At 38.9% G+C, this 27,467-nt stretch overlaps 1 protein-coding gene across 1 annotated transcript; it reads left to right on the top strand.

Annotated features, from left to right (window-relative positions):
- The first annotated feature begins 76 nt into the window (after nucleotides 1-76).
- On the top strand, nucleotides 77-27,467 carry LYPLAL1 (lysophospholipase like 1). The gene is made up of 5 exons (XM_042051711.1): nucleotides 77-249; nucleotides 4,478-4,577; nucleotides 16,096-16,265; nucleotides 26,487-26,602; nucleotides 27,211-27,467. Exons 1-5 carry the CDS (start codon nucleotides 165-167, stop codon nucleotides 27,448-27,450), a joined length of 711 nt encoding a protein of 236 aa, XP_041907645.1. The 5' UTR covers nucleotides 77-164; the 3' UTR covers nucleotides 27,451-27,467.

The following is a 27,467-nucleotide window of genomic DNA, read 5'->3' as shown; positions in this document are numbered from 1 at the left end:
CAAGCTCTGCTAACCGAGCTTTCTTGGCTCGGTGCCAGGAGAGCTGGGGGTGCCTCAGCAGAGGCGCGGGGGGCGGAGACAAGCCGCCGGCAGCCCCGGAACCGGCAGGGCCGGCCTGGAGGAGGAGGAGGAGGAGGAGGAGGAGGAGGAAGAGAGTGCTGGGTATGGCGGCGCCCGCAGCGCTGCAGCGGAGCGTGGTGTCCCCCGCGGGCAGGCACACCGCCTCCCTCATCTTCCTGCACGGCTCAGGTGCCTGCTTTCCCTCCCTTCTCTCCCCGCTGCCCGTGGGGACGGGGCGCTCCGGGGAGCGGGCAGGGTCGGCCCGCCGGTGCTGCGGGAGAGGGCGGCGGGGCGGGGTGGCCGCGGCAGCCGCCAGGCCTGGGGGAGGCTTTGAGGTGACCCTGTCCCCGCGGCCGTGCCCTCCTCAGGCCGGGAAGGAGGAGCTGGCGGTGGGCGGCAGAGCCGTGTGCGGGTGCCCGGAGAGGGTCCCGCAGGGGCGGCGCCGGCTCACAGCAGCCCGGCTTCCGTGAGAACACCGCGTTGCGGGAGATCACAGAACATGCTCAGTTGGAAGGGGCACATCAGGATCATCACAGTCCGACTCCTGGCCCTGCACAGGACACCCCGGCAGTCACACAGTGTACCTAAGAGCATTGTCCAAACATTCTTGAACTTTTGTCAGGCTTGGTGCTGTGACCACTGCCCTGGGGAGCCTGTTCAGTGCCCAACCACCCTCTGGGTGAACAACCTTCTCCTAATACCCGACTTTACACTTCATACCGTTTCCCCGAGTCCTGTTACGCCCTAAATTGCCCTTCTCAGAGGGTAGCCACATGCAAAGGATGATTTTCACAATTAAAGTGGCTCTTGCTGTTTTAGGATTGGCATGAGAGTACTGTCACCTTTTAAAAGCCAGTGTGGCTTGACAGACCTCTGACTGTTCAAAAGAGCCCTGTCCCTGTCCGGGCTGGCTTCATCGCCACTCTCTGCAGGGGGGACTTACCTACATCAGTGACTGGGCTGGGGGCGGGAAGGGAGCGTGTGTTTTGTTGGTTTTTTTCCTTAAACGTTATTTCTAACGAGCTAAATAACAACACTAAAGTCCACATGACAGTAAAAAGAAAAGAAAAACCCCAGTAATCTTAGGTCTTTATTAGATCAAGGCCTTGGTAATCAATACTATTGAGCTGCCCATGTGTATATGGCAATATGCTCAACACTTTCCCTGTGTTTTGCTTACTTTTGCTTTTAGCTGATGATTCTGTTGAGTTTAACAAAGATGTGTGTCCTTAATAGTTTCATTTTTATCATCTAGTTTAATTTTGCTTTTTAAAAATTCTGTGAGTAAAAGAATGAAAATGAAAGAGTTTATGTGTTCAGCTCTCTTGATAATGCTAATTTTTTAATGCTTGAGGAAATAATATTCTCTAATGTTGGAGGAGTAAGGGAGGATTATGGTTAGAGGTTGATTCCGCATGTGGTTAAAGTACTCTACAATTTTTCTTTTTTTTTATATGATTTTGTTCATAATGTTTGTAATGGGGTGGTTTTATTTGGTTTCTAAGAGTTCCACAGCATAGAATTTAAAACAGAAGTAGCCACAGTGCTGTTGCTGTGGGCTGGCCTGTAAACCTGAGTTGTAAACCTTTGTACAGCACTTGTGATGGAAAGTGGCAGTCAAATGGCATGAATCCATTTTGTTCGTAATGCTTGCTCTAGACAAACTGTAATGAGTGCAGAATGTAAGTGCAAAATGGTATAGAAAAATATTAGAAAAATCCTGATGTACTCTACATCAGATTGAGGTAGAGCTGCCATTTGGTAGCTTGGCAAGGAAGATGGGCATAGCAAGTATGTAATAGCTTTTTAGGCTGAGGATTACAACTTTGCATGTTGTAACAAGCACAGAATCATAGGCTGGAAAAGACCTTTTAGAACATCGAGTCCAACCATTAACCAAACGCTGCCAAGTCCACCACTAAACCATGTCCTTAAGTGCCACATCTACACATCTTTTAAATACCTCCAGGGATGGTGACTCAGTGACTTTCCTGGGCAGCCTGTTCCAGTGCTTGAAAGCCTTTTCGGTGAATAAAGTTTTCCTAATATCCAATCTGCATGTTACATGTTGTTAAATTTAAACTTTGCACAGAAAGAAAACTTGGAAATTCAAGATATATTTGAAAGGAAAGAAATTCATATTTTACTTGAGGAGGGAGAAAAGGATAATATAGCTGCCATCAGTCTTTTGCAGTTTGTAAACTGACTCAAAGCAGAGTCACCCATCATTTGCTTGCTTTTGTAGTGTTCAGAAGAACATACAATGCTAAAATTTCAGAAGAGCCTGAAAGACTTAATATTTCAGGAGGTTTGTTGGTTTTTGTCTGATGTCACAGTCTCCTCTCTTTCTCCCTCTCCTTCAAGTTCTGTTCTTAGGAAGTCAAACTACATTATCTGAGCATACAAGCACTTGCATGTTTGAGTAGCATTTGGACCATGACAGTTCTTGACACATGGAAGGGCATAGTTAAATTTTCTCTTACTGAGTTTTCTGTGACCTTTTCATGGACAAGTTGTGTTCAATGACGGTAAATGTTTCTGCAGACCTTTGTGAAGTTTAAGAGGTGGATATAAATAGTAGAATAATGATTTGTCCTGCATCATTAAGGAGTTTGTAAAGACCTAAGTCCCAATTCTGTAATCATTCATATAGCTGGTTGACTTACCTGAGGGTTCATTCTGTGCATGTATTTGCAAGGCCTAAGCCTTGGCTTTTTAACTGAAAAAAAAGGACTCTATAAGGAGAAAAATGTTAGTTTGAGCCTCTCTAAGACACATTGTTTATTAGTGAGGTGACAACAGCCTTGAGGAAACCCTTGGTACGTCAAGAGTGTCTGTGAAGAATCAGAGGTGTGTTTGGGCTTCTGACCATGCTGCTTGCATCAGCAAAGTGCTTGTGGGAGTGTGTTCTGAAGCATCCAGTTAAGGAGGTAACTTTGATTTTACTGTTTAACTTAGCACAGGGTAAGGTTTGTGTCAGTTTTGCAACCCTGTTTTTTATTTGTCACGTGGAGTGTTCAGGTCAGAGAACAGTTAGTTCTAGTTATGCTAGTTGTGCTTAACAGGGAAAAAATTGCAGGATTTGAATCCTTCTTGCCTTCTGTTTTAAATTTGAAGATACATTAATGTGTGTATAAATAAAAGCCACTAAATTTTGCTAGAGTCCTAAAGCAAGAGCAGCTTTTCTCCATTGGGGAATTACAATAATTTTAACAATGAATTGGTATATTCATGTGACAGTGTTCAGATGAGTCCATGTAATGTGGCAGTAAGCCTGGCTAAGGACAGTGATATTTTTTTCTTTTGGTTTGGCCATTTTATTGAAAAAAATGGGGTGAGTTCTGAAGTCAAACAAAACAACTTGAACTGAATAGAGAATAGAGAATATTAACAATTTGAATTGATAATATGTGGGAACCTCAACTTCAAGCAAGACTAAAGTCCTATGGCATGAGTGGCAGTAGTGAAATTCCAGTTTGCTGAGCCCCCACTAAATTTTTTAGGTTGAACATCCTTCCTACTGTAAACTATAATCCTTGATGGACTGGATTCCTCAAGATTGAAGTATTGTATGATACTGAGGACTTGTGTGTGCCTGCTCTTCAGAGGGGTGGCAGTGAAGTTATGGCTGAAGATACCAGTGGTGCAAAGACAAGCTGGAGAAACTGGTGTATATATGTGTATTTGTGTAAAAGGAGCATGTGCTATCTGCAGAAGAGTTCATCCTGTTCGTAGCACTTCAGTCTGCAGGGGTTTTGGCTGTAGGCTGAGTTGGTAAAACTAGAAGAAAAACAGATTGGGAGTGGATCTCAACTAGTTTCCAAGCAGAACTGTGTGACTAAGGTTTCTTTAAGAGTCTGCTAGATATTTAGACTGAACCTATCTCTTTACAAATTGTGTTTTTCCCTTAAAGCCTATGTGCAATATTAGCATAATTAAATGTGAAGATCTTTTTTACTGGGTTCTGAAGTGGGTTAACATAAAATTCTCTAGTAAAAGTAATTATCTTTTCTAAGGGGAGCAACAGTTATTTTATCTCACCTTTCAAGATGTTTATCGAGATTTTTTGTTTATCAGTTATCAGCAAATAAGGTAAATGGCAAGTAAGAGATAAAGCCTTGTGTCTGCTTGGGAGGTACTTAAGTCATTGAATGTAGTGAAGTATTAAGCTTATGTTGTGAGACCTCTTAAGCAGTCTTTTTCTAGGAAGTTTTGAGTCCATTGGAAAGGGGACTGAAGTTGTTCTAGAAAGTTCTTTTTTAGCATTTTAGTGTATTAACTTAATAATTTAAGTCAATCTGAAGTATATTTGACATAATATATCATTTATAATAATATAATTATATATTATATTATTACATAGTTTTCTTGCTAAATGCACAGAATAATTATTTTTGTACTCTTCTGTGTGACACAGGTGATACTGGCCAAGGAGCAAGAGCATGGATAAAACAAATTTTGAATCAAGACATGGCATTCCAACATATAAAAGTAATTTACCCAACGGCTCCTGCCAGGTATCATTTAATAGATTGTAACTGTAGGGTTAAATTACTGTGTTCCAAAACTGTAAAATAGGCTGTGAATATTGGTACAGACTGTTGTAACAATTTCTTCTTCTTTCTCATGTACATGCTTTTTGACAAAACTGAAGCTCAACCATGCATTGTTGTCCAGGAGCTGTGTTTTTGAGTGGTTAAGACTCTAAATGGTTCACAGAAATCATAGCCTCTCGTTGAAATTTGGGTATTGTCCTCATAGTAGCTATCCATCTCCTTCATATAAATAGAAGATGACACTGCAATGTGTGTTGTAGGGCATTATAGAGCCATGATCCAGATCACAATCCTACCTGTAATAACTCCCATATATTAACCATTAAAATATTGTGTTGTATTTAATGCCAGGTTTCAGTCCTGAAGGCGGTCAGTCTTTTTGGCAAGTAGGATGTCAAAGATCTTCAGCTCCTGGAAAAAGGGCTGGGAATTCAAAAATGCACATTATTTCTTGTTTGAATCCTGGCCCAACTATTTCAAAGAGAATCGAGTTCAACATTTGCTGTAAGCTGAAGTCTTGTTATTAAATGATGCTGTGTTCAGTAGTAGATGGAAATACGGGCAAAAAATTTTTCCTGTAGGATTTTGAAAGTTTGTGAAGTCAAATCTAGAGGCTAAAAGTTGGACACCTACCCCCATACTAATGTATCCAAAGATAATATTTAATATATAATATATAATTATATATATTATGTATGTAACATATATTAAATACTAATTTTCAGAGGTGTTTAATTTTTCTTAATACCATTTTTTTTTAAGGTGTCTGTGGCTCTAAGTTAGGAAAATGTTTCCTTGAAATGTAAGCGGGTTGAGTTTCTTTCTGAATTTGTGCATAAGTGTGGATGAATGCTGAACGGAAAAGGAAATTGTGACACAGACTTTTGAGGTACAGAGGTTTCAAAGTCAGAAAAAAAATTCTTGGAAGGTATAAACAAGTATAATAGCAGATTTTGTCTGGCACTCACTAATACATGAAAAAAACCCCAACCTTTTCCTTGACCATGTATTTTTTATGGTCTACTTAGGCAGGAAAAGCAACTGAGAGATTGCAGTGTGAATGTACTCACTGTGTTACAGAAAAATCAAGCCCGTGAGTGGAAGCCTTTGAAGCTGTGTGTTCTGGGTTAGCAGGGAGTGAATACCATTTTCTGTAAATAATGTGCTCATTGCTTCACTGATGACAGGCTGAAGTGATGCTAGAGTTACCAGTGGCACATCACACATGCTGATGGGCTCCACTGCTTCCCTACCAACACACCAGATACTGGGGAAATGCAGGAGGAGTTGCTCCCCTGGGAAATGTTTTTTTTCCCTATGCTATATGCAGCCAGAGCGCCTCAGACCACATCTGCTGGGCCAGTGCTTCACTTTTCCACCCCACTACACTTCTGAGGTCCAGTCCTTTTCTCACTTGTTCTGGTTTCTTTGGGTAACTACAGATGTAAACTATGTATGAATAATTAATGAGCAAGGTCTCCTGACTCAAATGAAGGGATTTGTTTTTATCTTAAGACTTCGCATTTCAGTACTTTGGTAAACAGATGGGAAGAAAGATACTGTTGTAATTAAAAGATATGAATAAACAGTTTATTTCTCTCTCTTTTTTTTTTTCTTTTTTAAGTTGAGATTACTCTTGTTCTTTTCTAGAGCAGGTAGGGCCATGCATGAGTTGATTCAGAAGTGGCTTTTAGCAAAACAGAAAAGTTATGTATTCAAAGAATGTAAAACACTGTTTGTTTTTGACTGGAGAAGTACTCTTGTGTACAGCCTTCTGTTGCTGATAAACAGCCCTAGCTGACACAGTAAAATAAAACAGATGCTCCTAAGTACAGCAGCGTTTGCCACTGTTTGCAGCAATGCTGAAGTGGTGATGATACATGTCATTTGTGAAACCACAATTACAAAGCATTTACAGACCTATTTCATATTGTTTTGGTATTCAAGAACAATCCACACTATGCTTTTTTGAAATGGTTTTGTAACAGTTGCCTTCCTTTCTTTCACAGAAAACAAAAGCAAGGCCTAGAACTTCCAAACTTGAATGGCAGACATTAAAGTAATTAAACTTGAGTATATATGTTGGTTTTATGTATGTGTGTATATATATATACACGTGTATATATATATATATATATACACACATATATATATATATGCATATATCTTTTGATAAGAATTCAAGATGTTTCTGGCACCAGGGGAGGAATTCAGCATCCTTGCTCATGAGACCTATAGCTGGGTGGTTATGGGCACACAGATCTGCTGGAAAGATTCTGAAACCAGGTTCTTTGCTCACATAGAGGCTGAGTAATGTGCTGGCTGAAAGTCAGGCTGCTGAGAGAGAGCCTCTGTGGGTCTCTAACCTGCCACTGCACTGTCAGTGCAAAACTTGACTGCAGGTTCTTGTGCTGATGATGAAATCAAAGAAAAGCTTGAAGCTTGGCAACACCCTCCTAGGGTTGGCTAATGTGCTCTTCTGGCAAAATCCTGTTAATGTGGATGTACTTCATACTCTAAGCTCCTGTCTTTTCCAGGAGAACTTTGCACATGCACATTGAATGTTCTCTGTCAAAGTAGTTATGCCAGTAAAAGCAGGTTTGATGATCTAACTGCAAAGCTGGGGGCTTTGGCAGGATAAACTGCAGGTCAGGAATACCTCCTCATATTTTTGATGGATGTTATTCTGCTGATAGATCCATAGAGATGGTCTTATACATTCTTCGCCTCTGTTGAACCGAATTTTTAAAAGCAGTGGAATTCACATTTTTCAACACAACATTGTTTTTGGGGGTTTTTTTGGTAGAGGATGGGTTTGGGTTATATTTATGTTTTGTTTAGCTCTTATCCCAGGTGCTGAAACACGCACGTTTTTAATTTGCACAGCATCAGAGGTTCAGACATGTTTTGATTCAAGAGTCAATGTATTTGAAAATTATTTTGGAAAACCAGTCCAGCATATAATTGGGAAGAACTCAGAAATATGTTCTTTGTCTACACTAGCATTGATTTCTGCAAACCCTAGAGACAATTATGGGTAAAAGCAATGGAATGTTACTGAACTACATTTTATGAAACTGTTTTTTACTCTTCTCTATAGGTCTCTAGAAAAAAATCAAACTTCTTTTTTTAAAAAAATATTTTCTTTAATAATTTTTATAATATTCAGGGTTTGTACAGAGAGTGATCACCTGATGTACCCTGGACAGGCAGTATTTGCAATATTTTGTCTCACTTATCCCCCATCACATTGGAAAGTGCAGTGAGTCTCATATTTGGTTGTTTCCTGACCAAAAATAACATAATATAGATAGTGAAATTTACAGTTAAAAAAGAAAAACTTGCAAAAATACTAAGTAAAATGCATGTGGTAAAAAGCATGCTGTGCTAGTTTGAAAACAAACCAGTGGGAGGCACCAAGTCAGAATAACAATTTAATGGAAATTAAAGAAAAGGAGGAAAAAAAGGTAAAAGAAAACACTGTCAAACTGACAGAGTCAAGGTACAACCTGACACCCTGTTAGGCAGGGTGGTGGTAGCAGTCTGGTAGAATGGTGGCTGCAGTCCTCTGAAGCAGTGATCCTGTAGTGAAACAGTCTGCTCTTCCTCTGGAAGTCCAGTGGTGGCTGTGTAGCTCCTGTCCTCTGGAAATCCAGTGGGAAGCCCGGTGTCTCTGGTGTTCAGCCTCAGCTTATATCCACGATGGGATGCTTGGTTCCTCCCTCTGGGTGGAGCATCTCACAATGGGGTAACGAGTCATGAGGCAGAGTGTTGATTAGGCTCATTAACAGAAGATAGTCTGGAGGGAGTTATCTCTGAGTCAGGCCGCAGGACAATGATGGGCAATTAACAGCAAGATAGTCTGGGGGGAAGGAGGCAAGGAAACACTGCCCCACCTGATTTTAACAGCTGATGGGGATGGTAATAGAATACACTGCAACCCAGGACACATGCTTAGATAAAAATGGAAAAAATACGTGGATTTGAAGGCTCGGTGTGATGTAGTGAGAGTAGTGACACCTGAATTTGGAATATGTTTGGAGATTAAATGCATGTACCTGGGGTATGCAAATTTTGCTTTACAAATTAAAAGTTTTACACATTGCTTGGAGGTTTTGTTTTTTTCTCGGTAATGTAGCCTACTGGGAGACTTAAAAATGAGTCAAGAACTTGTTTTAATTGTATCCAGCATTCTTTCAAAATTAGTGCTTCTGCACATAGATTAAACTTGTTAAACACAAGAGAATTCTATTTTCTCTCAATTGTAATGCTAATATATATCTTTAAAAAAAACAAGCTCAAACTGGAGCCCTAGTAGCTGATGCAATCCCTAAAGCCACGTCTACACTAATAGTTTTAAAGGAAAGTGTTTCCTTTTTCCCTTTTTATTTGGGTCAGGATGGCTACAACTTTAAATACTGTTTCAGCTGCTACAACTGTGACTTAAACATTAGGTTTCTATTGAGTTTCTAAATCAGAACTGAATACCACCCAATTTAACCTTTTTTTTTTTTTAATATAAAGTGATAGTTTAAATTGGCATTGCAGGAGCTAACGTGGTAAATTTAAAACCATTTAGGCTCTGCTTGTTTTAATACATATACCTTGCCTTCTATAATTCCTTGAAAAAATCTGGGCCAAAGATTCCTTGCGTTGTCTTGCATTCCATTCTGATAGTCCTTCTCTTTCGCAAGTCAGAAAATCAACTGTAAATACTACTTTGGCTATTTTGTGGATCTTTTTGACATTCACTCAACAAACTTTTCTGTGGTACTTAAGTCTCTGTGCAGAACTTGTTGTCTGGTTGGAGTTTTTTTCCCAATTTATTCTAATTTCCATTATCTTTATGTGGCTGGTAAGGACTAAAAGGCCCAGTACTCCATCTTTTCACCTAAATTCACATCTTTGCTCAGCTTGTGGGTGGAAATGAGCTTCATCTTACCATAGTCCCCATCTGGCTCTATCACAAAACCACCAGACAGTTTGGCACCACTCAGCTCCACTGGCAGCCTCTGCCTGTGAGAGGCCTCGGATTGGAAAAGCAGCAGGGGTACTGCAGCTCGGACTTGAGATGGATTGGAGGGGAGCGTGCACACTGCCTATCGTACTGTTTTTGGCTCAAGCAAATGTTATTAATCCTTGACTTTTGTAAGCCCTAACCTCATTCATAAATTTAACACAAAGGAGTCTTTTTTAAAGGTGGGAGCTTGAGGGAGAAATGGAAAAGGTTTGGGTTGGTGTCATGGGGTGGTTCTTTCATCTCCTTTAAGTAGAAATTCAACATGTTCTGCATAATAATGCTCGAAGCATGCTTGGATAAACTCTATATTTTCCTTTTTGGAATTAGGTGAGGAAAACTTTACGGATATGCATATATCTAATACTTACATCAGATGCTAAATAGCACGTGGAATGCAGTAAACACTTGTCAGAGATAACTGTAGTCACGCTTCGGGAAAACAAATTAAAATATCATGGAAATGATCTTGGATTTCTAATCCCTTTTACTACATTGTGCTCCTAAGCATCCTGCCTCTTGTTTTTCTTCTCTCAACCCTTTTCCAGTACAGAAGAGTTGGAGAAGTGGTTTTTATATCACCCTTCCAGGAAGCTGTTGTGGATTTCTAAGTTATGTGCCATGCTGTACTCTTGCTTTCCAGCCTTTTCAAGGGTTTCTGTGCTTAGCTAGTATCATTCATCCATCCTAAGTGTTTGCCACCAGCTTGTGAAAGATGCCACTTTGAATCCCAGAGTGCCTTTCAGACCCCATAATGGAGAACTGATGCAGATTGGACCCTGGTTTGCCTCTTGCTACTTCCTTTCAGTGAATGTATAAAGCAGCCACTATTAGTTGGTTGCTGAGGAGCTGGCAATGTGTATTAAAGGTCTTTTATGGTCTTTTCAACCATAAAATTATTGCTGTTCTCTGATTAGTACCAATCCCCGCAATTTACTCTACCGTCTCCAAAAACCCCCCCCCCAAACAACAAAACCAACCCAGCAAACCAACAGAAGCAAAGAAACAGAAACAAACTTAATTTCTCCCACTGAGTTTTATGCCAGATTCTATTGCAGCTCCCTTTGTCTTGAATGAATAAGATTTGTCTCAAGTAACAAAAGCTGTCAGCATAGTATTTCTTCAGGTAACCATTCTGTACCGGCTCAGTCAGCTCTCATTTCAGACAATGTGCATCCAGAACAGCTCTATCAAAAGCATTTGCATGTGTTTGAGTGAACAGGGCATAGCCTTTTCTGGAGAACAGCCAAAATTGCTCCTTACGGAGATGACTCTTGCCTTCCTTTTAGAATTTTTTTTTTTTTTTTAAGTGTAGTTCTAAGTTAAAGCTGTTTGAATTTTGGACACATCACATGCTCTGTTACCATACCACAAAGCTTCATTGTTAAGATATGTTCACCCTCAGTTTTAACATAAGATGTACCTTGGACTAGAGTTTCCAATTTATACTACGTATTTGACTAGCTGGATTCTCTGCTTTCCTCCCCATTTCTTTTAAAATTTGCTTTCTGCCTCAAGAGACAGGGGGAATTAAAAAGCAGAATTTTGACCTAAATTTTCTATTAAAATGTAGTACTGAAATTCAGCAGTGACTTTATGAAATGAGAGAATTTGGGATTAGGGAGTCACTTGTTTTCATTCAAAAAACCAGCCATTAGCTTTAAGAGAGTCAAGACTTGCTTCTAGAACCACTCAATATTTTGGATTGGAAGGGAGCTTTGAAGACCATCTAGTTTAAGCCCCTCAACAATGAGCAGGATCTTCAACTAGATTGTGTTGCTTGGAATCCCATCCAGCCTGACCTTAAATGTTTCCAGGTATGCGGCATCTACCACCTCTGTGCAACCTTGTGCTGCTGTTTCAGCACCCTTGTTGTAAAATATGCCTTCCTTATATCTTGTCTAAATGTACCCATTTTAAGTTGAAACATTCCTCTTTGTCCTGTTGCAACAGATCCCACTAAAATGTTTGTTCCCATCTTTCTTATAGGCCCCTTTAAGTACTGGAAGGCTGCAGTAAGGTCTCCCTGAAGCCTTGTCTCCTCCAGGCTGAACAAACCCAACTCTCTCAGCCTTTCTTTGTGGGAGAGGTGTTCTGATCATTTTTGTCGCCCTCCTCTGGACCTGCTCCAACAGGTCCATGTCTTTCCTGTTCTGAGGATTCCAGAACTGGATATAGTTCTCCAGGTGGAGTCTCATCAGAGCAATGTAGACCTACTGTGGTAGTGTGCCCTGTAGATTTTCTCAGAGGGGTGCACAGTCTTCCAAAAGACAGCAGTACAGTTTGAGAGTCCCTGTCTCCTAACTGAGAGGAGATGGGCTTGAGAAGCAAGAAAAATTGAGGATTTCTGTAAATTTTGATCTTCCTTTGTCTTTATTTCAATCTTGAAGCCCAACTTCACTATAAATTTCCAGTTCTGTCTGACATTTCGGGAAGTTCTGTCTGGAAGCCTGGAGCCAGCACCAGTGGTCTGGGTTTATGTAATGCAGGGTGATCGTAGTGCTGAGCAGTGATACAATTGTGCATCAGGAGAAAGAGCTGGGGGAAGAATATTTGCCATTTATCAATGTGCTGTCTTCTACTCTTATTTAATGCAGCTATAACTGCTGGCTTGTCCTCTAACTTAAAATGTTGGATAGGGACAGTGATTTATTGGGTAATGAACAAAACCACCTGTAGTTTTATGTGAATCACTATACTAATATCATCATTTTGGAGATGGGATTTGCCATAGTTTGAGATCAGAATTTGAACCTTGTGTAGCATCATTTGGTTGCTCTCCACTTCTGTTAAGATAATTTCAGACTAGCTGGCACAATTCTAAACATGATTAAGAAGGTCTAGAGGATATGTTCATGCTTCAGAAAGGTGGAAATAGATGGTGTTGCTGCTACCTACTTTCATCATGTTTTCTTCATTACTACAGAACTCAGGTTAGCAGAAGCTAATCTATCTTGAGTTTTTAAAATCTGGAATGAGGTGTATTGCTTTGAAACTTCACAGTGAAATCAACAGTGAAAATTACTTCTTTTTGAGATTAAAATGATGATAACTACTTACAAAGATATTACAGGACATATTTTCGTTTTAAGACAGTGGAAGTATTGTGTAGGATCTTGAGACTGCACTCTAATGCAAGAAGTATGTTGATCTACGATGACACCTTTACAAATAGGAGCTATAAAGTAATCAGAAAACATCATTTAGAGTGATTTGGGGATGTTGGGAAGCATTTTAAAGATTCTAATCCTCCTAATGCCTGCAGTTTCTTAAATGATGTTTGATATTAGCCATGTCTCCTTTGCTGTCTCTTCTGACTTTTGAATTTTAAGAGAGAAATTCATACAAATTGAACTTACTTTCAACTGTCTCTTAAAAATACATACAAGTTTGGAAGCTGAATATACCCAGAGAGAGGGTTCTTGATTCTTGTTTTCTTATATGGATTTGAATCTTTTATGTGCTCCAGAACAAGCGAAACATAAGCACTCACACCCTTTAAAACCCAGTAAGAAAAAATGCCCACACATCTTGAGGGACTATATATTTTCATTCCCAGTTTCAACAGCACACAGTATTAGAGACACAGAGCTTTATTTCTAGTATCGTTTTTAAAAGAGAAGAAGGAAAGTGAGGCACAGGTGGACTAATGGCATGAATTTTGATTAAACCTAACAAAACAAAAAAAACCCCAAATTTAAAGCTGATTATTTGGTCTGACTTTGTCCTTAACTGACCATGTTGATCTTGTTGGATGGAGTTTCCACTCTGCTCTATATTTTTTTTTTGCTTTTGCATATTTCAGTCCAGCTTCTCATGTCAGTTTAACATAGGGATTTTTTTTGTGTGTGTGGTTTAATTGTATGAAAAAATTTGGTGCTGTATTCTTGGAGCTGCACAGATGGTTCCATGCCAAACATATTTGTTTACCGTGGTAATGTCTGAGTTGTAGTATGCCAGCTAATAAAGGGATTACTTAAGGAAAAAGGTGAATGACTAAAACAGATGTGCCAGTTGGGTGAACCATTAAAAGAATCTTACTTCTCAGCTTTATGTAAAGGTTATTTTTAATGCATTTCTGAGAAATCAAGAGTGTTTGCAAGGATGTTTTTGAGGCAGCTGAAAGCCACTTGTCTGTTTGCTTGGGGGTCTTTGCCTGTGGGCTTAAAAGACATTGGTCTTTCATCTGTCTTACTGAAGAATTTGCAAAGACAGCAAGTAGAAATCCTGAGTGTCAACATCTGATCAAGTATTATAATCTCGTGATGAATTTTGACCTGTTCATAAATGGTATGATCTTGTCATTTAGTTGTGGGGAAACCTGTTTTAATATTTATGTAATATAACAGTAAATTGCTGTAATGCAATAGATGTATGTATCTTTGTTCCATATAAATCCTGGGTCAACCTGCTATAATAATACTGTAGTGGGTTCAACCAAACTATGCTAAACCATGACAAATACTAAAACCTTTCACATCTTTTCTTACACAAGTATTAGGTACTCTGACTTTACTAGAAAATAAAGCACTCTGTCTGCTACACATTTTAACCAGGATTGAGGTAAAAGTGTTTGAGATAAGCTAAAATCATGGATTAAATGCTGTTTGCCCAGGCATTTAGTCCATTGTACATCACATTGTCCAAGTGACTTCCAGAAACTCCACTGATTCTGCTCTTGATAGGTTTGACTGGAATATCTCTTCTTAGAAATTGACTTCTGTGAATTAGATATTTGTAATCTTATTTCTTATTAGGTGTTGATAAATTCATTTGGGAAGAATCCTGGAGATAGGATTCTAAAGAGAAGACACTAAAAAAGGCAAATGCATTTTAATAATATTTTTAAAACGTAGCTTTATGTTGCTGGGTATACAAGATATTTCCACTGAATTTCCTTCAATTTAGGAGTCAACTGTTTATAGACAAGTAAAGGCTACCTTGAAGAAAAAGTAGGTCTATTTTTAAAATTCTGGTGCTTAAGTCTACAGTTTGTATTAAGGAAATAATTTGTAATTTGGAAATAACAAGTTAGTTTTGAATTAAGGAAATGAGGGGTTACCTAAGGCACTTGACCACATACTGTATGGCACTTTCAATCACAGTACATTTGAGGTACCCTGAAGCTTTGATGAAAAAGATGAACCTGTAGTGTGTCTGTTTGTACCTATCTGTTGCTGATTGTTGCCTCTTTCTGTATATTTTCCTTACCTTTAAATCATGGACTTTTTTTTCATGTTCATGACAACAGGCAGAAAAAAACCTTTGTTCTCTCATTTTTTACTTTTATGACTGAACAGTGCAAATAGTATTATCTTGAACACTTGTCCCAGTGGCAGTACTGGTTTAGAAATAGCTGTTTACATATGTGAAGCCTTGTTAATAAAGGCAGAACTTGTTCCTTCATTAAGAATAACTGAATTAGTGGCTTTCTCATTTTAGGTTAGTTGTGGTTTTGTTTAATCCTAGTATTGAAAAAATTTCAGAGACAGCACAGAAGTCAACTTTAGCATTTTCAGTGTGTTCCCATCCAGAAATCTATCAAAAGCTGTCCTTTTGTGGATGATGATTGTAATCTGATCTAAGCTTAAGTAAAAATGAAGAATTTGCTCTGGTTGAACAAAGCGAGTAAGGGTTTCAAGGGGCTTTGTTTGAGATGATTGATCTCATAGCAGTATGTTTTGTAATATATTGTAGAGCCATTGCAAGGCAATTAGATCACCTTTCTTGGGATTTTCAGGGCGCTATTAATCATCTTTATTTAAAAACAAAGAAAAAGCTTCTTTGAATTGAAGGTTTCTTGATTATCTAGGGTTTGGGCAGCCTGTTGAAGCACTTAAAATAATATTCTGACAATGTGGTGTTATGGTGGGTAGTATCATGTCTCTTGTTTGTGCACCAGTCCAGTAAGCACATGGCATTTCTTTCAGTTATTTTTATGAGATACTTGCCCCATTAAGATGAGGATTGTTGTATTTATTTGACAAAAAGAGAAATTGCCAGGCTTTTTTAATACCTAGAGGTTCATAATACCCATCCCCTGTCAATTTTGTCAAGAATTAGACAATTGAATTCCATAAAGTTAGCCCCTGCAAAGCTGTCTGGTTTAGAAGTTACTTCAGTTTGTCATATTCCAGTGTGGATTTCAACCCTAGCTTTGTTTAGGATTAAGAACCTCTTGACAGGCTTAAGATTTAAAATGTTTAGCTGACCTAACCAACATTAACATTGAACTGGCTGAAAATTGCATTTTACATAGCTTCCAAATGTTGGCTTCATTCTTGAAGGACCATGACTTGAGTGCAAGGAAATGCAATGTGACCGGATGTAAAAGGAGTTAGACCTCAAAGAGGTCTCTTTTGCTGGAGATATACTGAATTTTTTTTTATTTATTACATATGCTTCAGGCTTTTGGTCTTATGCTTGGTTAATCATTTGTTTTCTTTCCTTCCACCACTCCAGGCCATATACACCTATGAAAGGAGCCTTTTCCAATGTGTGGTTTGACAGGTATAAGATCTGTAATGACGTTCCTGAACACATTGAAAGCATCGATTCCATGTGCTTGGGCCTTACAGAGCTGATCAACGATGAGGTTAAGAACGGCATTGCCAAGAATAGGATACTCATAGGTAAGAGATTTATTTATAATGCGTTTATTCTAATGTTTTTTTAATGGTTAAGAGATCATCTCCTTTGAATTTACTCTATCCTGAAGGCTCATGAGCATGGCTTGAAACTGCTGAACAGCCTTTTCAATAGCCAGTCCTCAACAATATTGAATTCTTATTTAAACCCATATCAGGTGGGGAATGTGGCTAACTGTAAGCAGTATCCTCAAAATGTAAAACTGTTTTTATTGTCAACAGTCATTTGTAATCATTATTTAAAATAGAGTGGTCAGTGATTTACTTTGAGAAGTACATAATTTTACTATTGCCTTTAAGCCCTTTTCAAGGATGGAAAAGTACACTTTCCAAAAATGACGTGCATTTTGGAGAATGGAGAGGTAGCATATAAATAATCGTGAACTTTTCCTTACTGCTCTAATCATTTTGGGTTAAATTAATTCATGCAGGAAAAATGTGCATGTTACATAGCACTAAAGGTTAACACTTGATAACAAATGAAGTATTAGCTGTAATAGTTTATATGAGTCTATCTTTATTTCTCTTTCCACAAATTTCCAGTAACTTTCACAGTACTTCGGTGAAATAGATAGCAGGATGTTGAGGCGCAGGAGTTGAGGATGATGAAATCGCCTATGGCAGAGAGGGAGTGAGAATTCACAAGTCTTTGGCTCCCTGTCCCATCTCTAGACCACAGACTATTCCAGGTTGGGGGAAAAACTCTTAAGGTGGGATCTTATAAATTTATGTCCACCTGAGTCACGCCGTCAAAATCTTGCATAGTTGAGCCACTACCATTCAGCCTGGTGTGTTTTCTTGGTCCAGCCCCATGTTGCTCTGTGAAGGCCTGTGCTTGCTTTCCCTTCCTGGCTCATTGCCCTGGCTGCAGAGTGCATTGTTTTGGATGGCTGTCAACAGAGTCTCTTTGATCTGTCTTTCCTGTGCTATACCTGCTGACTTGGAAGCAGCTGGAGAAGTGCAGGTGCTTTGCTGTTGAGCAGGCTGGGAGATGTTCTGTGTACAGATCCAGTGTGCTACTAGGCTTTTTTCCTTTCCTCTGAAGCCTTCAAAATTAAAAATAGTCAGACTGCAAAGTATGAACGTTGTTTTCCAAGTCATAAGCAGAGTAAGGAAGTTGGCATGCACTGAGTGTTTCATCCTGTAGATTCTTTGGAAGTCCCCGTCTCAGTGTGTTTGCATTCCTCACATATAAATCAGAAATAACTGTACTTGTTTTTTCACTCTTGAGAGCTCTGTTTCCCCACCTGACAGAGACTATAATCATACATCCTCATGGTTCAGCCCAATGTTTATGCAAAAAGCAAAATAAGGCAGCCCTGAGTTACTTCGTCCAAAGTACAGAAGGGGACTCATGTGGATGCATAAGAAACTTGGTAGTGGAAAATTGTGTCACTTGTGGCTGTACAAAATGAAGTGTTCTTCCACCAGAACTTTGTGCCTTTCTGCACTGGTTTTGGTCATTAACCAGTACGTGATGCAGTGAAGAGTGAAGCTTAGAGATCGTGTAAGGTCTCTATGCATAAAGGTGACATTAATTGTCTTAGGAATTTGTGCAAATAGTTGCCCATCTTCTGCCATTGTTTCTTACAGGAGATTAGGACTTCTCTGTAAACGTACTCTGCAGCTTTATAGTATTCAGCCTGGAGAAGAGAAGGCTCTGGGGAGATCTTACAGCACCTTCCAATACCTAGGGGCCTACAAGAAAGCTGGGGAGGGACTTTTTACAAAGCTGTGTAATTATAGGACAAGGGGGAATGGCTTTAGACTGAAAGAGCATAGCTTTAGATTAGATATTAGAAAGAAATTCTTTACTTTGAGGGTGCTGAGACACTGGAACAGATTGCCCAGAGAAGTTGGGGATGTCCATCCCTGGAAGTGTTCAAGGCCAGATTGGACAGGGCCCTGAGGAACCTGGTCTAGTGGAAGGACTTCCTGCCTATGGCAGGGGCTGGAACCAAATAATCTTTAGAGTTTCTTCTGACTCAAGCCATTCTGTGTTTTTTTGATCAAAAGAAAATGTGAGGCCAAGTCAGTATGTCTGCATCAAACTGTAATGTCCTCTGGGAAAGGAGAAATGTGTGGCCTGAAATTTTTCTGAGTTTAGGAGATTGGTGTACAGGAGATAATGGAAGGTATGGTTACTTGCTTAGAATGTCAGATAACTAAGTCCTGTCAGATCTTTTTAGATTTCTCTTTAAAAAAGTCAGGAATATCCATCTGGTACAGGAAGATGGGCCTTAAGGTAACAGGTGGGAAGCAGTCAGTGGATTTGTGACTGCTGGTACCATGGAGTTGGAGGAGGCAGCCTTTGTGAGGTAAAGGGAAAAATAAGACATTTATAGCAGGAGAAACCATGGTGAAATTTTGCTATGAATTCATAGTGCATGTTGAGTCATGTTGGAGATCCATAATGGGAATACTGGTACATATCTTATTATGGAAAATAGAGACAAAATAATTGAGAGAAGCAAATGGAGAACTTGGGAGTCTGTGAAGAACAGTGGGGGCCTTTTTGGGAAGGTCACAGAAACCAAAGAGCAGAGCAGTTGCATGAAGGTACTTACAGGGAATGAAATGCTCCTTAAAGGGTTAAGGAGAACTGAGTTGAGTGACCATTTTGTAGTAAGTGGGAGTTTTAATGACTGGAAAGAAAACAAAATGACTATGACCAGCATAACAAGATTGAAGGTTATGGTTTTATATGGGATAGAGGAGTAGAAATTACAGACTGAGAGTGAGTGTCAGATATTGCTGGATGAGGGCGAGTGAGGTGTTAGGCAAGCAGGAAGGTGGGCAGCTGCTGACAGCTCAGAGGTGTGGGATAAGAAGGCAAGATCTGAGGGAGCACTGTGCAAAGGTGAGCGAGTGGGAAGAGATGGGAAGCAGCAGTGGGCTCTCAAACATGGAAAATGAGAAGCCCAACACCTGGTGTTCTGGGGGATGATTCCCCTTCTTGAACCATTCAGTCTTTCCACGAGGCTCAGGATGGTGGGGCAGTAAGAGCATTTTCTCTGAAAGAAATGATAGCCTGCGTTGTTTGCTTCAATAGCTCCGAAATCCACAAGTGGCTGCTTGTAAAGCAGAGCTAAAGCCAAGGATGGAGTCCAGGTTGTACGGTGCCACTCCTCTCTTCTTTATCAAGAAAAATGCTGGTGCAGCCTTGCTTTTAACAGCTGCTCTATGAATCTACTGCTAAAGAATTAAATTGCTTAGTTTACTGGATGTAAATGAAGTCGTATTTTTAAAGCTTCCATATTAATTTTGTGACATGGCTCATCTACCCCTTCCTATCTCCTGACAGTTTCATGAGTTGCTTTCCTTTTAACACAAGTCTTTTGAAGGAAGTAGGCTTCTGATTAAGCTTTATTTCCCCTGACCTTGGAGGAGGAAGGAAGGGAGACTAACAGCAGTACATAATTATTCAAAAAAATAATTATATCATCCCCAGAATTTGATAATGGTACTTAGTTTTTTACCAGACATTCTTGTTGAGTTACTCTTACTGGTCTTCCTGGCTAAAGCACTCCTTGCAAATAGTGCTGTAAGTAGGTTTTATTGACTTTGGAGATAAAATAATGTTATGAATTTAGTCAAATTTTGACACTTGGAGCTTTGATAGTATCCTTTCTTAAAAAACAGGATGTATTTCTTCTTTATAAATGCCTGAATTCATTGCTAAATTGGCCAAACAAGCCACAGTTTAAAATGTGGGACAGTAATTTCTTTTTCTATTTAAAGCTAAATTGGTTTTTCAGGTGGTGGTGGTTTTGGTTTTTGTTTTCTTGTGTTGGTTGTTCTGTTGTTTTGAGTTTTTTTAACTGCTTCCACATTGATACTGCATTGTAAAAAAACTCCACTTAGGTGAAAATTGTTAAAGATTTCAACAATCTGATTCGAGAATATGTCAGAAGCTCTTGAAAGAAATGGCTCTCTCGTTTTCTGAGCATTTTGATAGAGCTCGCTGTAGTCAACTGCACGTCAGTGAAAGGCAGTCTTTTTGTTCTTTTTTTGTTCTTAATTTAGCACCAATTTTCTACTTTCACAGGTCACTTTTTGTGTAGCTCAGAAGTGCTGATCCAAGCGTGTTGGTCTCTGCCACCTGTAGTCACTTGTGTACGCAGCCAGTGAAAATAAACTTTCCATAACAGTCCTGTAGGTTTGACTAAATGCCAAAAAACATATGCATGATTCCCGACCTCTTGTACTGTAACAATAACACAAGACACACAACCACTTTTTGTTTTTTGCTAGACTTCTTACATAGCTACTGAACCATGGTGGAAGCAACATGAAAGCTCCATGCTTCTTGAAAATATTAGCATTTCCTTCTCTCTCAGTGTGTGTGAGAAAGGTATGGGAGTGGGGGGGAAAATATCTTGGCTTTGACATCCCAGAGAGAGGATTCTGTAAATATGTGAGGATAAAAACATCCAACAATGAATCGTTAAAGTGTTGAGCAAACTATTTCACCTACAATCTTGGCATTTATGTTTTTGGCTTCTAAGCCTTTCATTGTCACTCATCCTATCTTGTATCTTGTGTCTTTATTAGGATGACATTGTCTTCCATTCAGAGGTACTTACTGCCTTGTTCTCATGGAGTAAATTTGTAGATTTGTTTTGCTGTTTTTCACTGCAATTCAAATGAGATTTCTCTTTCTGTACCTCCCACTACGTGGCTTTGTGGTTTATCCAAATTGTGCCTGATGCTGGGCTCAAAGCAGTACTGTTAGTCCATCTTCCCCATAATACCTGCAACATTGCATTAATTTCCAGTGCATCAATGTAAATTTGCATTGCATTTATACTTAGGGGTAAATGTTTGTTCCTCTTGGTTTTTGGGGTTCTTTTTGTATCTGAACTGACCATGTGTTTTCCTTTTGGATCTCTGCTACTCAAGATTACACATCAGGAAGTAAAAAGAGACATTAACGAATTAATCATTCTATTTCCTTCATAACTCTTTCAGTAGGAGGTACGACGCTAAGTTTAATTAGGAGTGGGATCCATTACTTGTTACTGTGTTTCCCAGCATTTGATGGTGTCAATGTATCTAAAGACTCTGAGAAGTGGCACATTCTCAGTATGGTGAATGACAGGTTTAGCAAATGGTGGTGAAGATTAGGAGTAAGTAAGACTCGCAGTAGTAAACTCAAAAATAAGTCAATCATGATATTATCATCACATACAAGGTAATGACTTTGGTAAGAAAATAATTATAAAGTGAATCGAGTTCTGATCTTTTCAGCCTTGCTACGAATTCTGTTGAAAACATGTCCTTACTCATCTTTAATAAATGCCTGAATTCAGTGCAAAATTAAATGGATGGATGGGCTTTTAGAATGCTTGAGAGTTGTGCAGACATGCCACAGGGTACAAATTAACCTGTACTTTCTTCACAGTTGTGCCAAAAGAATCATAGAAGAGTGAGACTTAACAACATTTGCTATTCCATTGTCATGTGTCAGTGCAGGTTCAGCTCTATTTAAGCAAATCCTTATCATTGCTTTTCTGACTTCTTCTGAAAGACCTCTGCTAACAGTAGGTTCACAGCTCTGCAGAACAACCTGTTTTTGTGCTTCACTATTTGCTTTAGAGAGCTATTTTCTGCTTTGCTTTCTGTGATTCAGTTTAGAATCACAAATACCGTGAGCATAAAGGATAGGTTGTTCTCTTCCTTTTTCCCATGTTGTGCAGTTATGCTAACTGTAAAAATGACAGGTGAGTGTTGCAGCGGGGCAGTGCTGTCATCCTCTCTAGAAGCAACCAAGAAAACACACTGGGTACCTGAAGTAAGCAATAGATTGGCAGAGTAACACCTTAATAAAAATTGATTTGAGACTTTTCATGGATTTTATTTTCCTTCCAGAGCTAAAAATTACGACTCCTTTGGTACACATGTTGGGTTCCCCTCTATTACCCATAATAGTTGAAAATAAAAGTGTAACTGGTTCTGGTTTTACTGCGAGTTGATATGTTAGAAACAATTGTACACTTGTTTTTACAAGAAAGTGGTAAAACTCGTACCACTTAAATGTGCATTTCCAAATGTGTTTTGACTGGTAGGAAGGTTGGGGAGCAAATTGATTCATGTTCTCAACAAGAGCAAGTGGCTGAGCCACTCAAGGGAAGTTGCCTTTGTTCTTGTAAAGACTCTCAAGTTTGTTGCTCTTGTAAAGACTAAGTAACAAACAGAATAACAAGGCTGTCAAAGGTGGAAACCATTCATTGCTGGTGTGCAAGGTTTTTGTTTGGTGAAGTTTCATGAAGAGATTAAAAGGAGAAAATCACAGCTGTGAGGAAATTCACTTGAGACAAAGTACATGTTTGAGCACTTAACACAGAAGCAGTGTTCAGGGAGTTCTGTGGAGAAGGGAATTTGCTGTTCCACTGGCATTTGTACTCTTTGCTGATATTCATTTGTGACCACTGTTAAATGTATATAATACTTCCATTCATTGATGAAAAGGGAAGGTCAAAACAGAAAGTCTGCTTCTTTGTAGATGATGTGTAGAACAAGGTTGTGCTGTTACCATTAGTAGAAGGTAAATCACAAAGTCCCCAGAGAAACGGGAAAGTAAACTGAAATGTAGCTTTGGGGAGAAATTCCTGATAACAAACTGATTAAAGCAACTCTAAGTTGAAACACTAAAAAAGGAGAAACTGCGAATGAAAAACGCTGTGAGAGTGGAACGAAAAGGAGGCAAGAGTGTGTAATGTATTGTGATAACAACAGAACAGGCCAAGACAATTTCTAACTGTGCTGGTGTAGCCTTATACAATGGAAGAGTGTTTGTCTTGTGCTGTGCTGGCACAGGCACTGTGTGCTGTAGGATTCATTTCTTGCCACTTGGTTACCAAAGCTGTACTGACAAATTTGAAGAAATACAGGAAAGTTGAAGAACAACTACTACAGAGAGACTAGAGAAGAAATACTGCTTAAAATAAACACCCCAAACTACACCCAAGTCCAAATCCTAATCTCATCAAAGTCTGGGATTTAGCTTCTCCTGTTCTTTTTTTTCTTCAAAATTTGTGCACTAGGTATGATTCATAAATATTTTTGGTCCCCATGGCTGTGATTTCTTGTGTGGCAAACAGCTTTGAGCACATGTTAAAATTTTACCAAAAAGAGTGAAAAAGTGATGTTTGTTGCTTCCTATTTCCATAATCATTATAGCAAATGGACCAAGGCATTTTACAGTCATATCTGTATGACTCAGAATGCACTTGGCAATGTCAAACCTGTGTTTGTTAGAGAGCTGTTTTTTCTGTAAAGAAGATTGGGCACCTAAAGAACTTTCTGAATTCAGGAATAGCTCAATGCAGCCACTAAAGTGAAGCATGGGGGAGAAGGCAGTTTTTAGCATCCTCTTAGGTATACAGGACAGGAGAGACAAAAATAAAGAAACCCTTGTGCTGGAGAATAGTCTTTTCTGAGATGCAAACGCAGACATTGTTGGATGAAATACAAACAAAGCTGAAGTTTGACAGTAGGCAAATACTTGGTTTCCTGAACCCCATATAATGTTCAAGTGTCATCATGGACCAGGTTATCATTTCAGACAAATACAAATGTGAAGCAAATTAATACAAAGCAAGCTCTTTAGCAAAAGTGAGCTGGAGGTTTGTTTAAAAGGCTCCTAAGGCCATTTGCAAGCTCCGAAAGGAATTCTTTATCACTGAAAAATGGCAACTGTGATGAGGGTTTCTGTTTTATTCAATCAGGAATAAATTCCTTATGAGAAATTCAGTTTCTGTTCACACACTGTGTTACATCATCCTGTGGCTGAGATTACCTTAACATAGTTACAGATTATATTCCAGAAAAGAATGTTTTCGCTTTAGTAAAGTATTGCATGGGAGTTTCCTTCTGATTCAAATTCTTTAATTTGGAAGTGTGATGACTGTGTGATTTCAGCATATCTTTCTGAACTAGCAAAGTGAGTTGCAAGCAGCTTTCTTCTTATTGCAGAGGGGCATTACCTAAAAATCAGCACTACACTGAAGCAGATTTGAGGTCATAAATGCATCCTTGAGTGAGTTTTCTCTGCAACTGAAAGTATTTTACATAATTGTGTCTGTTTTGTGTGTGCTCCCCTTTTAGCCTGCACATAAACCTCCTTTGTGAGTCAGGGAAGTTAACACAAAGAGTTAGGTACTTTCCTGAACTGGCATCCTGAGCATTGTAGAGCTAACCCTGTTTAACTGTCTTGAAGCATTAATCACAGTTCTCATTAAAATATGTATGAGGGGAAAACTGCAAGTGAACATACTTCTTTATTTGAAACTTACTGGCAAACTCTGAACTTCTGTGCAGTCTTTGTGTGTCTTGGAAGTAGATTGGTCTCAAGTAGGGAAGTAGATGGGTGAAGAGATTGCAGTGTTCTGCCCATCTAGGGATTAGATGTTGCTGTGTCATTTTGATTTTGTCTAACACTCCTGACACAATCTGCTTAGCAATGCTGTACAGTTTATGTATTCTTCGTGCTGAGATCATCTGTATACATGTACTTTTGTGTTTTGTTTACATTCTGTCATTTCATATCTTTGTTTTGTGTAATATCTGTACCTGCCTCTTATTTTTCCTTCATCCAAAATTTGAATTCTTGTAGAAGTTCTTGACTGAGAATGTCTTTTATGTGTTAAGTCAAACATACACTTTTATTGAAATGCTTCTTGTAATTGAAAAGAATAGTCTGCAGCTATAAATGCTTATTCAAATTGTTGTTTTTGAAGCATTTGCCACACAGCATTTACTTGAAAATTGTTGTGGTATCAGGTGATAAACTTCATGTATTCCCATGCAAATCAAATTCCAAGAGCTAGGCCTTTGTATTGCATTTTCTTGTAGTAGTATGAGCCACATAAAAGAGCCATTACCTAATATTCTTCTAAACAGAAGGTGACTGCACTGTCAAAGACTGCTGGTGAGTAATTGCAGACAGTGTGCCAGATTGTGACTAACTGGGTACAAAATTTTAAGATTAAATCATTTACAAACTAGTAATGACTTTTCAATGCAGCTTTTCTTCCTGTAATCTGAAATACTTAAAATGGACTTCATTTTATATGTTGTCAAAGCATTGTCTGTATTTATTTGTAAGCAAATGCAAAATGGTCTCTTAGAGTAGAAGTGCTTCTTCTGGGGTTTGGGATGACAGCATTCTTCAGAGTGATCAAAAGGAAATGAAATAAATGATCAGATTCCACATAAGAAACTAAAGGAAACATCACTCCAGTCATTATCTGGATACAGTCAATATAATGGCCTGTGTACTGTGTCCCTGTGAAGTAATGTGGTAGTCTGGATTTCTTTCCTAATGAATAAGTATTTGTCATGTAAAAATCATCCCTGAGGAATTATCTTATGTAAGGAATTAGTGCAGTTGAAGAGACATATGGATCACAGAAGGCCATTAATTCAGAGATCCTGTTAGAGCTCAGGGGGAGTACATTGCATTTGTTCCCTATTTATAAAATATCCCAAGGTGTAACATCAAAAATATCCTCAATCCTAGTTTAAGTGTGAATGCTCATTGATTATGTACAATAGAGATCTTTCTATCTCATGATCTAGTGTGAGTGCTGCTAGCCTAGGGGAGAAATAACTTGAATACCAAAAGCAGTGAGAATTACCTGTTCATAAGTTTTACTTCCTTAATGTCAGAGTATGTATGGCCACAGTATTCAGCTGCCTGGTAGGGACCATACACAAATGGCTTCTCAAGTAATGGCATTTTGACTGTTCCTTTTTCGCCTCTCTCAGTAATGAATCTTCAGCACTACTTCAGCTTTCCAGTTGTCTTAATTGCATCATGCTTTGAATTAAACCTCAAGCTCTGCCGCACGAGGTTCAGGTTGGACATCAGAAGGAATTTCTTCATAGAAAGGTTGTTAAACATTGGAATGGATTTCCCAGGGAGGTGCTGGAGTCACTGTCCCTGGAGGTGTGCAAGAAACAACTGAACGTGGTGCCATGGTCTACTTGACAAGGTGGTATTGGGTCATAGGTTGGGCTTGATGGTCTTAGAGGTCTTCTCCAACCTAAACGATTCAGTGATTCTAAGATCATTGTAACCTTTAAGATACATTTTTTACTGTATTATGTATACAAGAAACAACTCTGAAGATGATAAATTGAACACTGGTTTACAAAGACTTACAGAAAAATCCAATCTTTGTTTCTTTTGTTGCACCCTAGGAGGCTTTTCGATGGGAGGTGGAATAGCAATGCATTTGGCATATAGGTTTCATCAGGATTTGGCAGGAGTCTTTGCCTTATCTAGTTTTCTCAATAAAGACTCTGCTGTTTACCAGGTGAGTGTGTAGTAGGTGTTATAGAAAACCTGCTTAGCTACATGGAAAATGTGGTGATTAAAATCCAATATACATGTTTATTCATCTGAGGTAGTTGATTCATATTCTAAACTTATGCCATTTCCTGGAAATAAATAATCAGAATATTAGGGAAGTGAGGCTTTAAAGCTGTCTTTAAATGATGTTTTGTTGAGCTTTTTTGTGCAGACAGTACAATTATTAAAGTGTACAAGGAGATTAACAAATGAAATGCTTTGCTAGTTTTCCGTAGTTGTTAAAGAGTCTGTGTAAGCATAACTATTCTTCGAAAATTTGTGATGCATTATAATACTCATGAGCTCCATTTGCTGTCAAGAATTTTTTCTGTTTCTCTTACTTGGAGACAGGTATAGACCTTAAGGTAAACCTTATCATTTGTCAAGAGTTACCATATTGGAATTTGAAGGGCATTTTTTTCCAGTATTTCCTTGTTTACTTCCATATAGTACAATATGACCCCTAAAATGTAGATTAGTAAGTGCAATGCTATATAAGTTGTCACCATGTAATTGTAAATATTCTTTTAAAATTTTTGGCAGTATGTCTGACAGTGTCTCCTTTCCATCTAGGCTTTGAAAAGAAATGATAGTGCTCTTCCAGAATTATTTCAGTGCCATGGAACTGCTGATGAACTAGTTCTCTACTCATGGGGTGAAGAGACCAACAAGATGTTAAAGTCCCTGGGAGTATCAGCATCACTTCATACTTTTCCAAACCTCAATCATGAGCTGAACAGAACTGAAATAGAGAAACTAAAATCCTGGATTGTAAAGAAATTGCCTGTTGAAGCACCAAAGGCAAATGAATAAATGAAGATTCGGCCTCA

The sequence above is a fragment of the Corvus kubaryi genome, unplaced genomic scaffold (genome assembly GCF_017639235.1).
Source record: "Corvus kubaryi isolate FWS band 111438036 unplaced genomic scaffold, C.kubaryi_AGA036_p1.0 76, whole genome shotgun sequence".
Classification (NCBI taxonomy): Eukaryota; Metazoa; Chordata; class Aves; order Passeriformes; family Corvidae; genus Corvus; species Corvus kubaryi.
This window is presented reverse-complemented; position numbering and strand designations above follow the sequence as displayed.

Bases quoted from the DNA above. Each gene is read 5' to 3' on its own strand.
- LYPLAL1 (XM_042051711.1), top strand. From the start codon at position 165: ATGGCGGCGCCCGCAGCGCTGCAGCGGAGCGTGGTGTCCCCCGCGGGC. The intron at 250-4,477 runs GTGCCTGCTTTC...TGTGTGACACAG, and splicing joins CATCTTCCTGCACGGCTCAG to GTGATACTGGCCAAGGAGCA. The intron at 26,603-27,210 runs GTGAGTGTGTAG...CTTTCCATCTAG, and splicing joins AAGACTCTGCTGTTTACCAG to GCTTTGAAAAGAAATGATAG.